The 20,166-nt window shown below is 42.3% G+C and overlaps 1 protein-coding gene across 5 annotated transcripts in view; it reads left to right on the top strand.

The window, feature by feature from the left end:
- The first annotated feature begins 1,305 nt into the window (after positions 1-1,305).
- Positions 1,306-20,166, top strand: part of C2H8orf89 (chromosome 2 C8orf89 homolog) — a 19,447-nt gene continuing 586 nt past the window's right edge. The window contains exons 1-8 of one of the 5 annotated variants that reach the window (XM_054016769.1): positions 1,306-1,491; positions 3,312-3,363; positions 10,003-10,163; positions 11,356-11,509; positions 13,310-13,405; positions 16,785-16,895; positions 18,393-18,457; positions 19,460-19,577. In XM_054016769.1, coding sequence (XP_053872744.1) covers positions 1,458-1,491; positions 3,312-3,363; positions 10,003-10,163; positions 11,356-11,509; positions 13,310-13,405; positions 16,785-16,895; positions 18,393-18,457; positions 19,460-19,569 — 783 coding nt within the window. In that variant the 5' untranslated portion in view covers positions 1,306-1,457 and the 3' untranslated portion in view covers positions 19,570-19,577. Of the gene's footprint in view, positions 1,492-3,311; positions 3,364-10,002; positions 10,164-11,355; positions 11,510-12,471; positions 13,406-16,784; positions 16,896-18,392; positions 18,458-19,417; positions 19,578-20,166 lie in introns of those variants that run through there. The other 4 variants (XM_054016767.1, XM_054016770.1, XM_054016768.1 and 1 more) reach the window with 4 other exon arrangements.

Here is a 20,166-nt window from a genome sequence, read left to right as displayed (position 1 = left end):
TCAAGAACATCTTTTATTATGTTGGTATTTTGGTTCATTTTAATTTATATAGCATATGTCATGTAAACTGTTAATTTGTGTATTTTAATTGAGTGCCTTGAGGACTGGTAAATTACATACAGCCACTTGACAAAACATGCAGAGAAAAAACAAATACAATGTGAAAAAGTGATATGGAAGCAAACTTATCTTTAAGTTTCCGTGTAACGTGCTGCATAGTTACTCACCTCAGTCATTACAGTATTCACTTTTTAAGAAACAGACAGGCCAAGAGAAACCTGAATCAATCCACCTTAAATGATGCACAGTTAAGAGGTGTAGAGAGAGCCATTTATGCCAGAGCGGCATATCCTGAGCTCAGAGCGTAGATGTGTAGGCATAGCATGTGCACATAGCGATGGGGCATAGGGAGAGCTGCTGCTCACACTGACTTGATGCATCCCACACTCCCCAGAGTGGGTACGCAGCTCTCCCTATAGGCACCTGCCATGATGCCCCAGACAATTTTGTTCCCCAACCTCAATTTGGATCCAACTCAATCCTCCATCTGCCTCAGCCTCCCTCACCCACTGATCTACCTGCCTCAGCCACCTTCTTCCCCCCCACCCAACCCCGTCTCAGCCACCCCCCCAGCCACCTTTCCCCCCTACCCAATCCTTTCTCAGCCACCGCCCCAGCCACCTTTCTGCCCCACCCCCATCTCAGCCACCCCCCCCAGCCACCTTCCCCCCCAACCCAACCCCATCTCAGCCACCCCCCCAGCCACCTTCTTCCCCTCCACCCAACCCTGTCTCAGCCACCCACCCCCATCTCAGCCACCTTTCCCCCCCACCCAACCCCGTCTCAGCCACCCCCCCAGCCACCTTCTTCCCCCCCACCCAACCCTGTCTCAGCCACCTTTCCCCCCACCCAACCCGTCTCAGCCACCCCCAGCCATCTTCTTCCCCCCCACCCAACCCTGTCTCAGCCACCCCCAGCCACTTTCTTCTCCCCCACCCCCGTCTCAGCCACCCCCAGCCACCTTCTTCACCTCCCCACCCACAGTCACCAACTTTCACCCCCATCACTCCCCTCACCTCAGCACTCTGCTCCCGCCCTCAATCCCCCCAAACCCCCCACCACTGGCCCCTCCCTGCTCTCCACAGGGCCACGCCCCCTGCCCTTGGCCCCGCGGCAGCCGCACCCACCGAGGCCCCGCCCTGCCCGCGGGGCTCCCCCCTGTTGCCGGGTAACCGGCCGGGCCGCCCTCCCAGGCTCCGGGCTCGCAGCGTGGGGGGCTCCTAGGCTGGTGCCGCGGGCGCCGCCTGGTGACTCTGTGGCGGGGCGGGGATGCTGCTGCCCGGGGCCGTATCCCGCTGCCGCCGGGACTCCTCTTTCTCCTGCTGCAGCCGCCGGGCACCTCCCAGCCCCCTCCCGCCGCAGCCGCCCGGGAGCTGAGCCCCGAAGCTAGCGGCACCATGAGCAGGAACCAGCCCCGCTGGGGGCACCGGGGTACGTGTGTGATAGCGGGGGAAGGGGCAGCAGGGCCTCAGGGGGAGACTGGCGGTGGGCTGGGAGGGACCGGGGGTAGGAAGGAAGGTTGTGAGGCGGAGAGCGACCGGGGCTCTCGGCGTAACGCGTTCAGTAGCCCCATCAGCACAACGCCACGCCCAGTTCTAGGGCAGAGACTTCCAAGCGTGCGGGGAAACCTCCGCCCTGAAAGGCTTTGATTCGGAAAAGCTCACTCTTGACGAAACTGACTTGCTTTCAGTCCCCTCTCAAGCAGCTCTCTAACAAATCAGTCACATTCTATTTTCTGATCCTTCTGTTTTACCCCTCCCTCTTCTCCCCGAAGCCTGGTTCTTCATCCAGCTCTGCCTGGTCATATGTACCGATATTACTTGTATGGTATTATTATAAACCACACGCTACTTCTGTGTTTGCACAGCTCATGACTGCAAAATGCTGTAAACATTTTTTATGAAAGACACCAAAAATAAAATGTAGCACTAAAATACAGTACTTTATAGACCCTGACCTTTCAATATAAGAGGTAATGTTTGAGTGATTTTTATAAGATTTCAAAATATCTTGCTCATTATAATGAAAATTCAAGGAAGATGGGAAACAAAAAGGGGAGGAAATAGAAGAACATCTTCATTTCAAAGGCATAAATAATTACCTGCAAACAACATTGCATCACACAGTTCGTGAGGCTCTGAGAATATTCAACAGACAGAACCTTGGGACTTTGACTTTCCAGTTAGTTTAGCTGCATCACGGAAATGATGTTCTCATTTCCAGAGTGCTCCCAGAATTTCTAATAGGTTGTTTCCTGTTAGTAAAGTAAGATACTAGTACGTATACACGCACTTTAGAAAACTAAGATACTGCAACATAAATGTTAAATAATAATGGCCTGTGTTCTGATGCACTGTTATTACTAATGGAAAGGATAGTGTCATCAAATATTTTAAGCACAGAATTTACATTTTCTTTAGGAAAAAATATAAACTCTACTCATAAAAAAAGGGAGATCAGCAGGGACCCCAGTATCAATTTATTACCAGGGCAGTGATTAGAATGGCAGAACTTATGTGTGTACCAGAACATTAAGCAGAAGAAAATGGGGTTGTGAAAAAGACACTTATTTAAACACAGAAATTTGATACCACTTTTGTTAGTTATGCAGTTATGAGTTATTGAAATCTGGAAACATAAATCTGTTTTATAAATCTTATTTATTTTTAAAATATACCCAGACTGAAAAGGTCTTTAAAAAAGACATACTTTCAATAAAATCAGGCCATTTCCTGCTATTGACTTTTGGGGAGTTCTGCTTAAAAATAGTGAGATTTAATTATAAAGTGCCTTACACACGTGCAATTTATACATTTATATAGAACCTTTCATTGTGAAGGATCCCAAATTGCTTTACAAACTGCACATAAGAATCACACCAATCACAGCTAAAATACAAACAGCTCAGTGGTGAAACATGACACCTGTTCAGCAGTGTATAGCACTCTACACAATTTAGAACAGGAAGTAAAAAGTACCCAATCCAGTTGAAAATTCAGAGAATTGGATAGGAAGTTGGAATTTGGCCAGACATTAGGGCTAATACTAACTCCAAGGAAACAAATCCTATCAATTCATTTATATTAAAGGCTGTGGTAGAGGAAATTGATGGCAAGGTAATTAAAAAAAAATGTTTGAGAATTTTGCTGTAAACGGTAATTAGAGTTTGTTTACCATTTTCTTTTGGTATTATATATAGGAACTTGGTTTTCTTGATTTTAAATATAGTTTTATCACTTTTTGTGTTGCAGAATCATATGTAAAAGACATTAAATACCCAGAGTCATCATTCCTCTCTGAATGGTAAGTTTGTTAATATGGCATGTGACATAAATGCATGCAGTATTCTGTCACAAAATAAGTATTTTTTAAAAAGTAGGGATAATTTTCTTTGTAATTGGATTTACCAATAGCCTACTCTAACTATGCTTTGATACCAGAATAGGTTAAGGAGAATATGGGGAGATTGGTTCACGAAAGGTAGAAATTGTCTTTTTCTGAACATATCAAGCTATTGCTTGTGTTACATAACATTTATAAGTTCAACATGTGAGGCCATCTTTTATCCTGAAGAAGAGAGAGATTGTATGAATATTCAGTTGTCATATACGGTTCTCCTTTCATGGGTAGAAAGGAGAATTGTGTATATCATTTATGCCATATTTGGACTTTAGCTAAGTAGAATACAGTGCTATACTGTCTGGTTCTCATTCTTTTCATGAATGTGAGGTATGGTATGTGTCTTCTCCTACAATTTGCTGTTCTAAAAATGTAGTCATGTAATCCTAAACATTTAGGATCTTTTATAGAGATGGGTGGTACCTTCTTGATTTTTGATGGCTCTGCAGCCCAAAGATTATGTTGGTTTTTTTGCTTCAATATTGCAAAACAAATGGGTATTCAATTAACTATTATTCCTACGAGTTACAATCCACCAAAAGTATTAGGTCACAGAAAAAAATTATTTTTCTGTTGACATTTAAATATGGTAGTGAATTATTTTCCTCTGTGTATAACCTTGGGGAGAACTGCATCCCTATCACAATTTTTGGTCATGACTATACAGAGCAAAAACCCTTTTTGTAATCATTGAAGACTATGCAAAAATCATCTAATTGAAGTTCCTTATATTTTGTGAAAAATTCTGAAGTTCAAAATGAGTTTGTGGATTTTTTCCCTTTAAACGTGGCATTTTGTTTGTTATTATACACACACACACACACACACACACACACTAAACCACTGTGCTCTTGAATCACTGACAACAAAATCTAATTTGAATGATGCTGTTCTGCCTTATGGAAATAGAATCTATAAAATAAATTCCTTCCAGGGTTATCCTGAAAAAATACATAATTGGAAGAACACAATGTTTATTAAAACATACAAGAAAATCCTCATGTATGTTGTTGCCTCACCCTCTAGGCAATTTTTTTTGAGATCTAGTAAGGTGATTAGAAAATCACTATTTCTGACACTTCTGACTTAAAATTCCAACCACAAGTAAAGATGGCATGACATAGTTCATTCCAGAACCTGCTCATTTCAAGGCTGGTGAGATTGCTTTCAGAAACTGAACTGCCTTAATAATATCTGTTTGCATTCCAGTGGGCGATTCTGTTCCACATCACTAAGAACTTAAAGAATTTCTTGACATTATGGGTTTTTTAATAGCTTTTCTTTTCATTAACCTAAACAATTTTCCATTAACATACCAGTGTTACATCTGTTTGTTTAATGTCTGAAAGGATGATGTAAAACCACTGTAATGGTTCCTATACTGGTATCCCTCCATCCGAGGCCACCCCTCCCAACAGAGGGGCATATTGTTGAGGCAGCCCTACAATATTCCTGGTATCAGAACAGCCCATTGGAGTCATAGAAAACCAGTGTAAAATACAACTAACGACTGTCAGTTCTACTTCCAAGTACACCGCTACCTCGATATAACGCAACCCGATATAATATGGTAAAGCATCTCTACTACCTGTATTTTCTGTTCAAGTTCTGCTGTAAGGGTCCATGTCTCGCACACATACAGAATAATGGAGATGACCAAGTGGATGCAGCAGTTTCAGTTTGGATTCCAGGGAGATGTTCTTATTCCCTCCAAATTGGCTTTAGCTTCGCCACTGCTGCTGCTGTTTGCGCAGTTCTTGCCCGAATTTCTGCCTTGGATCCTTCATCAGTGATGATTGCCCCCAAATACTTGAACTGTTTCACTATCTCCAGCTCTTGTCCACTGACAGTGATAAGTGAGCTGATCCCATCACGTTTGTTTGTCATTAGCTTGGTTTTCTCTGCACTGATTTCCATGCCATATTTTGCGGAAGTTTCATCCAATCATTTCACAAGGTTGGCAAGTTCATCTTCGCTGCCTGCCAGGCCATCAGTGTCATCAGCGAACTGAAGATTTGAGATTGTTCACCCACCACTGTGCATAAGTGATCTTCTAGGGCATCAGTCATTATGCGCTCCAAGTAGACGTTGAATAGTGTGGGCGAAAGAAGGCGAAACCACTCTCCTATTGTGCCATTGACAAGAACTGCACTGCTGGCCTTGGCATACATTTGTTTAATGGTAAGAATAAGCTTACAACCAACATTGTACTACTTCATGGTTGCCCAGAGAGCTTCATGCCATACTCTGTCAAACGCCTTCTTGAAGTCAACAAAGATGTGGTAGATGTCCTGCTGGTGTTGTAAATACTTCTCATATAGAACACGAAGGTTGAAATTCTGTTCTGTGATACTTCTTCCAGTACAAAAGCCAGCCTGTTCTTCAGCGATGATATATTCTGCTTGTGGCTTCAATCTGTTCAATATGACTTTCAACATCACTTTGCTAGGATGGCTAATTAAGTTTATGGGCCGGTAATTTTGACACAATTGCAGGTTGTCTTTCTTTGGCAGAGTGATGATTAGTGACTGTGTCCACGTGGAGGGCTACTCACTAGTCTGCCAGATCTTGTTGCAGATCTTGGTGAGTACATCTATTACTATTTCTCCTCTGAATTTCATCAGTTCAGCTGGGATGTTGTCAATACCTGTAGCCTTTCCGTTCTTGAGTGATTTCACAGTTGTCTCCACTTCTTCACATAGTATTGGAAAGTCATCCTCCTCTGTTGAACGTGGACTGTCTAAGACACTAGGATCTCCATTTGTCTGGCGGTTGTATAGATCAAAGCAGTAGTTTGTTCACCTATTGATGATGTCCTTTTCTTCTGTAAGGCTGTTCCCTTCTTTGTCTTGAATTACGTTAGCTTTGGTCCATCTTTTCTTCATCAGATCTTTTACAACCTGGAAGGCTCATGTGCTAATTTTATTATTGATACACTCTTCAATTTTAGAGCATTGTTTTTCAATCCATATTTCCTTGGTCATCTTAATTCCTTTCTTGAAATATCTGCCAATTGCTCTGTATTTATCAGCTCCCTCAGTGCTGTTCTTGTCTCTCTTAAGTTCTCTTCTAATGTCACACATTTGTAGTATTTCATTTGTGACCCATGGTTTTGTCTTCTTATGATGTCAAGTATCAGAGGGGTAGCCATGTTAGTCTGGATCTGTAAAAAGCAACAGAGAGTCCTGTGGCACCTTTAAGATGTATTGGAGCATAAGCTATCATGGGTGAATAACAGATGTATTGGAGCATAAGCTATCATGGGTGAATACCCACTTCGTCAGACGCAGCTTATGCTCCAATATATCTGTTAGTCTTAAAGGTGCCACAGGACTCTCTTCTTATGATAGGTTTAAGAGTAACAGCCGTGTTAGTCTGTATGATCTCTTCTTATGATGTTTCCCAAGGATGTCCATTGCTGCCTCATTCATTACAGCATTGAAATTATTGGTCATTGTTTCTATGTCTTCCTCTAGAGCAAGCAGTGGGGCAAATTTTCCACCGATCATTGCTTGGAATGACTCTGCAATGTTTCTGTCTCTGAGTCTTTCTAAGTCAAACTTGGTTTTGGTGAACTTTGGCCTGACGATTTTCCTTAGCTGCAGCCAAAAATTTAGCATCACAAGGTCGTGATCACTTCCAATATCAGCACCGGGGAAGCTCCTTGTTTTAGCTCTGTTAATCCCAGAACGAAATCAGTTTTGCATCATGATGTAGTCGATCTGTTTGCCAGCTATAACAATCTCCAAAAGTCTCAATCCTCTCTCATTGGTTACCGCATTACAGAAAGGGCAACAATAATCTCGCTAATCTGCCTGTGCATCAGTACCCACTTTACCATTCCAATCTCCTTGTACAATCAGGATATCTTTCTTGTGTACCTTATCAATGATGTCTTGGAGCTGATTGTTAAAATCTTCAATTTTCTCATCATCATAGTCTCTTGCAGGGGCGTAGACTTGAACCACTGTGATATTAAATGGTACTGCCTTTAGGTGGATGGAAATGAGCCTGGTGGACATTGGGCGGCATCCTAATTCTGAATTCTTGATATCTTTATGCACAAGAAATCCTACACCATTGACATGTTTGTCCACTGTAATAGAGTACATGGCCTTTTTCTGTTAGTATCTCTCCAAAGTTCTTCCATCTGACCTTAGAGATTCCTACTAAGTGCCAGGTATATTGTTCGATTTCATACATGAGTTCTTTCAACCTCCTTATTTATCTCAATGTCCTTACATTCCATGTGGCTATGGTGATGTTATCTCTTCCACGGATCCTCTTTGTTGGGGTTACACCAGTAGTATACGTGTTGCGTCTACGTGTATACTTGTCGCGTTTATTTATTTTATTTATTTATTACCCTGGTGGGAGAAGGATGGCATGGTCATTACTAACCAGGCTGTGATCAATCCAGGTATGGACATAATGGACTTGCTCATCATATGGTTGCACTATTCCTTAAATACTGTGTGTACATGTAACGCCGACAGGCCCCAGTCGTCGTCGGGCAGTATCGAACCGGGGACCTTAGTGCATGAGCTAAAAGCCAATTGGTTGTTAGCTAAGGCTGTAGAGCAGACTCGTTTTCTCTCTCTTTAAGTGATCTCAGTGCCACTAGATGGGACAGAACACCACACCTAGGTGGTGTATGGGTTACATTCTCAAATCACACCATGATTCTGAGCATCTAGAAGTTTCAGGCTTTCAATAGAGACCTTACATGTTACCCTTTATGGACAAATATCTTGTAAGCAATGTATTTGATGTAGAGAATTTGTCAGGTCTGAAACAAGAGTTGGTTACAAAGGTTCTGAGCTGAGTTTGCTGCCTTTCTAGCACTCATATCTCCTGACAGAATTAAACCTAGATCTTCTGCATAGTTGTGGGAAAAATCTTGTGGGATGGAGCTGGTGTAGTTCTGAGTCCAGGAGAATCATTTATGTCTGAGTTATTGCCTCATTGGTAGGCTCTAATTGACTTGCCAAAAGTTACACAAAATGTCTGACATAGCAGCTGAGGTGAAAGTAAGCCGGTACGGCATACTAGTAAGAAAGCCGGTACACAGCTACCATACAGGCAGGGCCGCTGATGTGGGGGGAGCAAAAGGGGCAGCTGTCCTGGGGCCCCGCAATTTAAAAGGGCCCGGGGCTCCCGGCAGTGGCTGGAGCCCCAGGCCCTTTAAATCGCCGCCAGAGCCCTGAGCGGCGCAGGCCGGGCAGTGCTGAAGGGCTGGCTAGGGGAGTCTGGCCCCAGCCCCGTCCCTTCCGCCCAAGGCCCCGCCCTTCTGGGGGCCCAGAGCTGCCCCCCCACCTTGCCCAGGACCCTGACCTCCCTGCGTACCAGTAAGTCCGTTAACTTACTTTCACTTCTGCATAGCAGGGAATAAAACCTGGCTCTTCTCAGTCCCTGACCAGCATCCTAACCACTGAACCTCCTTCTCCTGTATTTTCATATTGTAGCTTGTATTCACTAGCCTCGATGTTCCATTAGCTCTCTGCTGTTATCTTGGTGGGTGGAAGAAAAGCTTTTGGGTGTTTTCTGACCACAGATCTACCCCCCTTTTTCTTTGACTCATTTTTGGGTGGATGGAGTGAGGATGTGGCCAAATGACCATCCACTTCTGTTCTTGATTGGTTTGAATAGGGCAGGTAACTTTTTCCATGGGGTTTTGTAGTGGCTGACATCAATACCACCACCATAGATGCTGATACATAGTGGCAGCCAGTGATTTGCAGGATTGTATATTTGTGACCAGAAAAAGTTGTTTTTCACTATTAAAAAAAAAAACTGACCCTGGTTCTTGAGCATTCAGTACACATTACTAAAGCTCTCTCTTAATAAATAAAATACATTTCATATTATTTTTCAAGCCCATGATTCTCAGTCTTTTTGTACTAGGGATCCAAAACCAGATTAGTTTAAGGCAACCCACCCAATCCCACAGTCCTTTGTTGCTACAAAAATTGTGAAATTAGATTGATAGCAAAAAACGCCAGATGGTTTGGAGTTTTGTGGGGCTATTGGCTGTTGGCATACATGCTAAAAGGTTGGGGAAAGAGGGGCTGTGGCTGTTTATTGCCTGAGACTGTTTCGCCTTCCGTAATGCACAGCCCTAAGCAATAGGAGTTCTGCGGCTTCAAGAGGCTATGGAGCAGCCAGCTAGACACCCGCTTGAAGTAATATTTTCCTTCTCCTGGAGCGGAATGTGGTGTGTGGTGAGGAAGAAATGGCTGAGAACCTGAAGCAAGGGTTGGGAATGGAGTAGGATGGAGGCAGGAGTTGGATGGAGAATAAGTGATTCTTTCCATCTCCTGCTCACACTCCTGCTGAGTCCTAGTGCCCATGGGATTTTACTGACTTGTTTTGTTCAGTCAGCAGTCCACTTATGGGTAATTTCCCACATATTGAGAAGTCCTGATTCAAAGTGTCTATGTATGTTGACAACACGGTTTGTAACTTTTGAAAAACATCAATCACCTTACTCTTTAAACACATATTTGCATCCACGGTATCTTTTTCATTTCATATCTGAAACAGCAGATCGCTTTCATCTCAGGCATCAAAAGAACAAAAAATGCCAAGTCTAATGTCTGACCACAAATATCTGAATAATAAAGCCTCAGGAAGATCATTGGGCTGTTTTCCCTTTGAAAGTAACTGGAGGAGCGCATTGTTAAAGACAGAGAGGATAAAAAAAGGTAAATGGTTCAGCTTGTCATTTTATGGTCTAGTTAACTTCACTAAGAAGCTGTCCTTTCCAGTGCTGCAAATGTGTGTGCGGGGGGGGGGGGGGGAGTAGGGGTGGAAGAGGGAGTAGAACTTCTAGTGCTGCATTTCTCCAAGCTTAATTTTTGGCATTCACAACCATAAGAGCTCCTTAATTAAGGCTTCTATATATTCAGTCTGTTGTGTGTATCTTTTCTTTATAAGGACCTGATCCTTCTCCTTTTAAAGTTAATAGAAATGTAATCATCAATAAGGCTACCTTTTAGTATTTTTAGGTAAAAGTCACGGACAGGTCATGGGCAGTAAACAAAAATTCACGGCCCACAACCTGTCCATGACTTTTACTAAAAATACCTGTGACTAAAACTTGCGGGGGGGGGGGGGGGGGGAGGAGCCTGCCCAGGGCCGCCACAGGTGCCAGGGGAGGGAGGCCCAGGTGCTGTGAGGAGGGGCGGGTAGTGGCCTGGGACCCCCACTGGTGCTGGGAGGGTGGGGTCGGTGGGGCCGATAGGCTCCCTACCTGGCTCCGTGCCTCCCCCCCCCACCCGCAGCAGCAGTAGAGTTTGGGTGTGGGAGGGGGCAGGGGGCAGGGGATTCGGGCATGGGACGGGGTGAGGTGGGCTCTGGATGGTGCTTACCTGCGGGTTTGTCGGAAGCAGTGACATCCCTCTCGCTCAGCAGCTAGGTGGAGGCATGGCCAGGAAGCTCTGCACGCTGCCTCTGCCTGCAGGCACCACCCCCGCAGCTCCCATTGGCAGATCTGCCTGAGCTGCCCCTGAGCCAGGCCCACCGGCCACTGCGGAAGTCACAGATGTCACGGAATCTGTGACTTCCATAACTTCCGTGACAAACTCACAGCCTTAAGCAGACTTCAGAAGGAGCAAAATTTGGCCTTTAATTACTAATGTACCTTACATTTCCTGGTATTTCTAAGGGTTTCATATGACCATGCATTGAGTGAGACGTGGTTTTTGTGAAATGGCCTCACTTTTTAAAAACAAACAACCCATGTGTTTTTTCTCCCGATGATATATCTCTACTGATTTCATATTTAGTAAAAGGCGCTTAACAAACTCATCTCATTTATACTCCTTAATGTGTGTTCTAATTATGCTCAGATGCTAATATTTTATGTACACTTCTGTGACTATCTACTTTGAGCAGAATACTCTTCAACCTTTGACTTGAGAGACTGCGAGGAGAGTGCTGCAGTACCAAACCTTACTCAAGGAGTCCAGAGCTATCAAGAAAACCCATCTCCTATTCTGCAGATGAAAAAAGGATTTGCATATGGTGCTGCTAAACCATTTCCAACTGGGTATATGTCCATAGTCAATGTTTTCATATAAAAAGTATTTGTTTTTAGAACATTTTAGCTTTTTAGAATCAAAGTGCACCCTGGCATATTGCACCTGAAAAGACTTGTAAAAGAGTCCAGGTATTTGATAGCTTTGTCAAATGAGTATTTGCTGAAGAGAGTGGGAAGTGAAACTTCTAGTTTATTTTTTCACTTGAGCCTTGAGTAATGCAGAAGAATAATGTAAAAAGTGTAAACAATTCTATGGATGTACTTCTGTTGAGTCAATGCAGCAATAAAGCAAAGATTGTCTTATGTCCAAACCCAGAGTAGGTTCCAAGGCACATCCCATATATACTATTAACTCACTGACACTCAAAGTCAGTATTAATTCTGTAGCATGGCACAATGTCAGACTTGAAGCCATTGCTAGAGGGCAATCAGCAGTTTTTTCACCTTACCAGAATCACAAGAAATAAAGCTGTCCTCCTAGTAAATTCCAAGTGTAGCTGTGAAGAGCAATGATGCTTCTGCGTTCTGCTAAATAGAAGATTTTGTCAACAGAAAAGAAGTTAATCCTTTTGATTGGAAAAAGAGGATCCACATCTGGAAATATGTAGATCTCTTACTGTTCTTATAGAAAGTACCTTTCTAGACACATTTCTGAAATAATTCTATCCTTATATCTTGGGTCTAGCCCTCTAGAACTAATTTGTGTGTTAGTCAAGATAGTAAGTTAATCCATACTTCCTACAGGCATCAGGAGTGCCTTTTAGATACAGAGAACATCTACCGTGTTAGCAGTGACCAGATGTTCAATAGTCATTGTAGAAGAAAAACTATGAGGATTATTACCTTGAAGTTAATTTTGCAATATTTCAAGCTTCCTTCTCAGCATTTTGCTTTGTCTCACAGTGTTCTTACTAAGAACCTATTGTCTGTGCTCCTCTTTGTATCTAATAATTGATATCTGTTTGCTTCAGTTGGAACGCCATGCTTCCCACACAGGTGTCCACCGAACTTACGTATATAAACAGGGGAGTAACTTTTCTCAACAGATATGTTTCTCTTCACTCCCTCCCCTGTCTCCCATCCCTTGGTCCCTCCCCATATAAAAGATGTGAGGGGGACAAATCCCCTCCTTGTAATTACACCAGTGCTATCCACAAAGTAGTTTTGTCTAGGGCTTTTTTCTTATGGTCTTCAGTATGGTTTACAAACTGCTGCCATGTGCGGATAAGCTGTCTGGAGTCATTTCTGGACATAAATAAATATGATGGGTAAACAATGGCAAAAATAGCATGTGGCACTTAGTTTTCAACATACTAAGTCCCTAAAAATATGCTGTTTTCAGCGAAATATAGTATATGTAATATTCTGCTATCATTAGCATGTATTGCACTTCATATTTTTGTTACAACTTGCTCATGCCAGTGAATCTTTTCTGAATCATTGTTCTTGATAATGATAAAGCAAACAATAATTAATTACAGAGTAATATAATCTGTACTCAGTAAAAAGAGTGGCCTTTCATACATTCATTCTTACTCCTTAAAACAGTTTGCCAGAAATTCACCCATTATTGAAATTTTTGTTGGACTGTCTCTCCTAACAGACTGTAGCTGGAATTTAGTCCTAATTCTCCTATGATTTTATAATCAAAAATACTACTTAAAGGATTCTTATTTCAGACACATGTCATCTCACAATGTTAATGATCTTTGTTCTGGGATGGTATTCAGTGAAGCATGTTATACAATGGATTATCATTTTAATACAGACTTCCGTTATCTGTTTAAATCTTGTTCTAATTGTTTTTAGCTCTTATAGTGAAGATGAGCATAATTGTGTGCCAACTTCATACATACTTCCACAGACCTCATCACAGTACTTAGGATACGAGTTTTGCAAAAATAGGTAAGTCTCCATTTTAAATTATTATGTATCACCATTCCCTGAAGAGTTAAGGAAAGATTTTAAGTTACTGAATATGCAAAGCGATCTTAGTAATATGGTTCTTAAATGGTTGCTCCTTTTTAACTGCCTTTTTTCAATATGTATGCAGTGTTGTTGTAGCTGTGTTGGTCCCAGGATATTAGAGAGACAACGTGGGTGAGGTAATATTTTTTTATTGGACCAACTTCTGTTGGTGAGAGAGACAAGCTTTCGAGTTTACACAGACCTGAAGAAGAGCTCTGTGTAAACTCAAAAGCTTGTCTCACCCACAGAAGTTGCTCCAATAAAAGATATTACCTCACCCACCTTGTCTCCATTCCTCCAATATGAAATTTTGCGACCTCTTATTTCTGTGATTGAGATACTGGATTAGGGGCTTCTTCTGGGTGTGATGGAGACTAATTGCTCCAGCTTTCAAGCACAAATTAATTAATGCATACTAATAAGTAAAACTTGTGTCCTATTTTCCATAACACCAAACAAAATCATTTTGCTCTAGCAGTACATTCTCTCTGCCCTGGCAGTATTCCAGAATTCTAGACTTTCAGTTTATAGTGCAATATTGCTTGTGAGGGACAAACATTTTAATTTAGGAAGAGAGCCAAGTGGCTCTCAGATAATATAACTAATTTTACCGTATTCCTTGTGATTCTGGACCCATGTTTCAATTTGAAAGAACCAGGTCTATGTACTTTTTATGGATTTTACTAAAAAGAATAAGCAAGCACATATTTAGATTAAACAAATATATCGATAAGGCAAAAACTACTATAACTTTAGTAAACTAAGAATGAAACAATACAATAATCAATTAAGATCACAATTGAGATTAAATCAGTAGATCAATGAGTTAACAGTGACATTAGTTTAGATATTTAGTGTAGTTATAGCTGTGTCAGTCTCAGGATATTAGAGAAACAAGGTGGGTGAGGTAATATCTTTTATTGAACCAACTTCTGTTGGTGAGAGAAAAGAGCTCTGTGTGGCTTGAAAGCTTGTCTCTCTCACCAACAGAAGTTAGTCCAATAAAAGATATTACTTCATCCACCTTCTCTCTCTAAATAGTTTAGATTATCATTTATCAAATCATTAAATTAATAAGCAGGTAATCAAATTATATCAGGAGGTTGACCCAAGGAAAAATTGCTTTTATTTAATCAATAGACTGAAGGAGATAGTTGTTGTCCTTTAATCTAACAACTCCAGTGAGGGATCCTGTCTTGACTGTGAAATCAATCGTCAACCAAATATAGGACGTGACTGTCGGTTTTGAGTTTAGATAATGACTGAGGGAGATTCAGTGGAGTAGCCAGCATGGGATATTTGGGTGGGTCCTGTCTTTGGGTGGGCAGGCAGTTATGGGGGGAAAGGGGGGAAGCAGGACAGAAGGAATGTGGGCCCACCTCCCCCTGCCCCGTGCAGCCAGCCTTGCAGGGGGTGATGCAGGGCCAGCTCCAGTGGAGGAAGCACATGCCTGGGGCGGCACATGCTAAGGAGTGCCATGCCGTCCATTCTTGGGGCGGCTTTGGCAGTTCAGGTGGCATTTTTTTTTTTTTTTTTTTTTTTGCTTGGGGCGACAAAAATGGTAGAGCCAGCCCTGTACCTTAGATACTGCCAGTTCCTTCTTTCCTAGTTCCACCCCCTCAACAAAAAAATTTACTCATTTTCCCACATGTTGGATGCTCCTCCAAACCAAATCTATAGGCTTGTCTAGACAGGGAATTCTCAGGAAAGTTAGCATGAATTAAGTATATGAATTTAAAGTACAACGGCCTCTTCTGCACTAGCTCCTTGTATGGACACACTTATTCTGCACTAAGAGTGCCTTTTTGTGCTTTAACTTAATCCATTTTCAATGTCAGTTCCACACAGCAGTGCAAGTAGGCCGGTAAGCTCCGGTATGCCATACCAGCAAGATATGTATAGCCGGTATGGCATACCAGCAAGACACAGGAGGAGCCGGTGACCCCATGCCTCTTCTGGTGTGGCTGTACCACCCCCAACCCCGCCCCCTGCCCTTCCACGGAATTGCCTCTCCTCTGGCTCCATCTGTATAGCAGCAACCCCACCAGAGGACAGGGCTGAGAGGGTGGGGCTGGGGGTGGTACAGCTGTTGGAGGAGCTGCCGGCATTCTGCTCTTTTCCCTGCTTCTTTCCCCACGGGGAAAGGTGCAGAACCCCCAGCCCTGCTTCCCCAGCCCTGTTCTCCAGCAGGGCTGCTGCTGTAGTATGAGGACAGAGACACAACTCCGTGGAAGGGCAGGGGTTGGGGCTGGGACTTTTGCTCCTTTCCCCTCTAGGAGGGGCAGCAGGGAAAGGAGCAGAATGCTGGAAGCTCTCCGGCAACTGTACCACCCCCAGCCCTGCCCATCCAGCCCTGTCCTCTGGCGGGGCTGCTGCTGTACAGATAGAGCCGGAGGACGGAGACGCAGGGCTGTGGAAGGGCGGGGGTGGGGGCTGGAGGCAGTAGAGGAGGCTGGAGGAGCTGCTGGCGTGGGGCTGACCAGCGGCTCCATGTTCTGCTCCTTTCCTGAAGTCTCCGGCGCAGCAGGAGGAGGATAGAACACCCCTGCTCCAGTAACATGGGATGGATCATGGGGAGGGAACTGGGAGAGCGTGGGGGCCCTGGGCTGGGGATAGGGTGGGGAGGAGTCACATGGAGTCACATGGGGAGGTCATGTGTCCACCCCCTTAGTTTGTGCCCCCCCCGTACTGGTAAGAAATGGATTTTACTTGCACCACTGGTTCCCACTAGCTATTCCAAGGCTTTTCCTTTTGTAGATAAACTCTAGGTTATTTAAGCTTCCCACATACTTACGCCTGTTCCCTTCCTACATTTTTAAAGCATGTGCTATAGTTTTACCAGGAACATTCAGTCTTTAGGCTACTTATGGTTAGTGCAGTGTTTCCCAAACCTTCAGAAGTTGAGACCCCCTTCAGGAAAATAAAATCAGCTGCGCTCCCCTTCAGCTCTACTGTATGTTGTTAGAGGCCTTCCCATGATATAGATCTTCATAATATACTTCCTTGCCTTTCTTACCTGCTTATGTCACTGGGCTCTAAGTTAGCACCCATTGAAATAAATGTGACAGTTCATACCTCAAAACTGCCTGGTTTGTTTAAATGAAGATTCTGGAGAATAATTGAGAGGTTTGGCTAGTTCTTCACCTGCCCCCACAAAAGGATGCATCCCCCATTTGGGAAACATTTTAGGGCTGTGAGTGATGGGGAAATAACTGGTGAAAATCAATATTACCAGCAGAGCCTTTCTTGCAATACCAATTGAGATAGAAATCCTGCCCTTCGTCACTTTTTGAAAGACGACTACTTCCTTCTGCAGGGGAGACATAACTGTGGTGGATCTGCAGAAGAGAGGACTAGATTCTTGGAACCCAAGTCCACTGAAGATGCCAGCCATTCATGATGGAGGTGGAGAGATAGGAGCTTTGAGGTAAGGAATTTTTAGTGGAGATGGGGGAAATGTAACCCCAGTTCCCTTATGAAAAGAAACACATGATATGGCATATCTACAGGAAAGGGGGAATCAGGGAAAAGAGAAACAGAAGGACAGTGGTTTAAGCATTACTGTGAAAAGAACTTTTTTGCTTGTGTAAGCTTCATCTCCACTTGGAGAGTTGCCAGTATAGTTCTATTGGTGTGTCTATACCAGCAAATCCTCCAAGGCCTGAAATGGCAGAGCACTGGAGAGAGTCATATATGGAAAGGAATATGTACAAAAGGTAGCTAGAGGGAGGAGGGATGTTGGTGGAAAAGATCAGACTGTTCTGTGCTCCTCAGGCAAAAAGGTTAGTATATATGCACTTGTGTTACTTTCTAGTGACTTGTTTGAAAAACATTGGGCAGAAAACTGGATGCTCTATCATCTTTGTGTTCAACATTTTACTTATTGTAATTAGTAACATAGAGGCCATTATAGTCTGGTGAAATAAAATTCCAGAATGGGAAAAAGTTAAAAAGGCTACAAATGTGGTTACTACTTTAAAATTAAATGGAACATGTACAGTTAAGTACCAGATTAGGATGATTTCATATCACTAGCCCTAAATGTCAAGGGATATATCCTAGCCTTCTGCTCAATCCCTTTGTGCCATTCTGGTAGTATAAAGGGGATGAAGGGCTGTCCTAAGAGAACAGCTGCAAACTCCTGTGGTGTAGGGGGAATCCCTGGTGGCATAAAGAAAACATCTATTTTTTTATATCTAACAAAAAATGTTCTTTATAGTTACTTTTGGAGATGGACTGGTTTGACCTACCACCTCCTGACCCAAAAGTACTGTCTGCAGAAAAGAGCCACAATAGGTGGTAAATCCTTCCCATTCCATTCAATGAGATTTAGGAGGTTTTTTTCTTTGCTGTTCTTTATTGTCTATAGTTGTAGCAATTGATTTGATAGTCTCTGCCTCTGAGCCTTTCAAATTTTGCTGATTGTGGGTAGTTTGAAAGGCTCGGAGGCAGAGACTATCAAAGTACCCACAATCCCTAACAAGCCCTAACTCGTCTATAGATAGAGTACCAGGCTAGGAAATAGCAGATCTGGGTTCCGTTCCCAGCTCTACCGCTGATAAACTTGCCCTGTGCCACAGAGCATAATTTCCGTGCCTCAATTTACCCATCAGCATGAGGATAATAGGCATATCAATATTAAGGAATTAATATTTGTAAAGTGCTTTTAGGCAGTTGGATGGAAAGGGCTATGGAAATATAAAATGATTATAGAATTCAAGAATCCTTTCAACCTCTCATCAACAAAACAGTCTTTCTCAACTCCCTTGGATCTTTGGGAACATCATTAGGAAAGACACTAATGACTTTCCATACTTACATCCAGTGAATAAATCTAACCATTTTTTTATTTGTGCTCTCTATAAAGTGGGTGTTTTTTATTCAGATATATTAATTCCAAGACTTTTAACTGTGACATCCATAGATCCAAGAAGAATAACCACATTTCCAGCATATGTTCACTTCCAGCGGGACCCAGATACAAGTTTGGTAAGAAATGTATAATGCGTGTACGATTTTAGTGTTCAGCTCTTGTCAGATTCTATTAGAACTGAGGAGTTGTAGAAGGGGTAACTCTAAGGGCTTGTTTACATGGACAGTTAGTTTGTGGCAACTGAGGTGTGAATCTACCCCACCCTAGCCTGCTACATACTTTGTGGATTCTGCTGACATGCATTAACAATTTGTTAATGAGCTTTGATCTAGTCCTCTTTGAAAGAGGATTACATCCCCAGCTTGTCACAAACTCACTGTTGCTGTAGACAAGCTCTAACTTGTCAATGCTTTAGTTGTCTTGTGCCATATTAGTCTGTATCCACAAAAACAATGAGGAGTCCGATGGCACCTTAAAGACTAAAAGATTTATTTGGGCATAAGCTTTTGTTGATTAAAAAAACCCACTTCGGAGTGGGGGGGGGGTTGCCCTCAAAAGCTTATGCCCAAATAACTCTATTAGTCTTTAAGGTGCCACCGGACTCCTTGTTGTTCTTTTGAAAACTGTTTCCTCCGTGATAAAACTTCTTGAAGTTCTAGTGATTACATATATTTATTGAAGGGATAATGTTTACAGTGAAGTGTATGAAGAAATAACACTTTTTGCAGGCAGTTAAAAATGAGAAAAGCTGGGTTGGATAATTGTAAAACACCTATTTTGAGTATACTGTCATCAACTATTAGGAATTATTCCTGTTCTAAGACGACAGAAGAGTCACATGAATAGATGTTTCTTGATTTTTCTGTTGATTTTTTTTTTTTTTAATTTTTATTTATTTATTTATTTGGGCTCAGAATTTCTATTTTTCAGTTCAGTTTCATGAATAGTTGTCTGTATGGAAAGAGTAGTGTGAGACAACACATATACTTAGGTCATTTGTGAGACAATGACATTTCACTTTTTCATGGCTGTGATTGGAAGAAATTTAAATAATGCACAAAATTATTACTATACAGAGGCTACTTGGCACTCACAGGGCTTTATGAAGTGTTTTGTAGCTGTAGACTTCACAGAATCTTCCCACTATCCACATTTTGCACATGGAGAAACTGCGACAGAGGCTGTGACTGTCAGAGCTGGGATTAGAACTGAAGTTACTGGTTGCTAATCTTGTGTTCCACGAGTAGAATACTGGTCTCTAAACAGTATGATGAGATCAGAGAAAAGATTATTCGAATGAACCCACTGACCTCCAGTGTCACTACATTTGAGGAGGAAAGTAACTACCAACAAGTACATGAAACATCTGTGTTGTAACTTTTTCATTAGAAGAGTATCTCTGAAAAGTGCTACTTCTAAACTCACTTGACCATATTAGCCACTTAAACTTTGTTATGCTGAAATATCGATCTAGCAAGTACCGTTTTTAGGTTAGTTTGGTTCCAAATCACAATTGTATTTATACTGCTTGGAAGGGTTAGTAGGTAGCAAATTAATCTGTCAACAGTATCCTGTGTAATACTTTAATATTTGTAATGATACTGAAATAAAAATGTCTCCAGATACAATGCATACCTTTGTTATTAAAAGCCCCTTATATAAAAATATTTCTGCATGTGTAGGTAGATGAGCTAAAAAGCAATGTGAAAAGAAGTAGGAGAAAATGAATAATAGTGGGACTGAAAACCAGACAGAGATCTGTTTTTTTTAATAATTTGCCAAAAATATTTGTTTAAAATGTTAGTATCATACATGTTTTTAGCAA

The sequence above is a fragment of the Malaclemys terrapin genome, chromosome 2 (genome assembly GCF_027887155.1).
Source record: "Malaclemys terrapin pileata isolate rMalTer1 chromosome 2, rMalTer1.hap1, whole genome shotgun sequence".
NCBI classification, from domain to species: domain Eukaryota; kingdom Metazoa; phylum Chordata; order Testudines; family Emydidae; genus Malaclemys; species Malaclemys terrapin.
The sequence above is the reverse complement of the archived record's forward strand: the minus strand, read 5'-3'. Positions and strand labels throughout refer to the sequence as shown.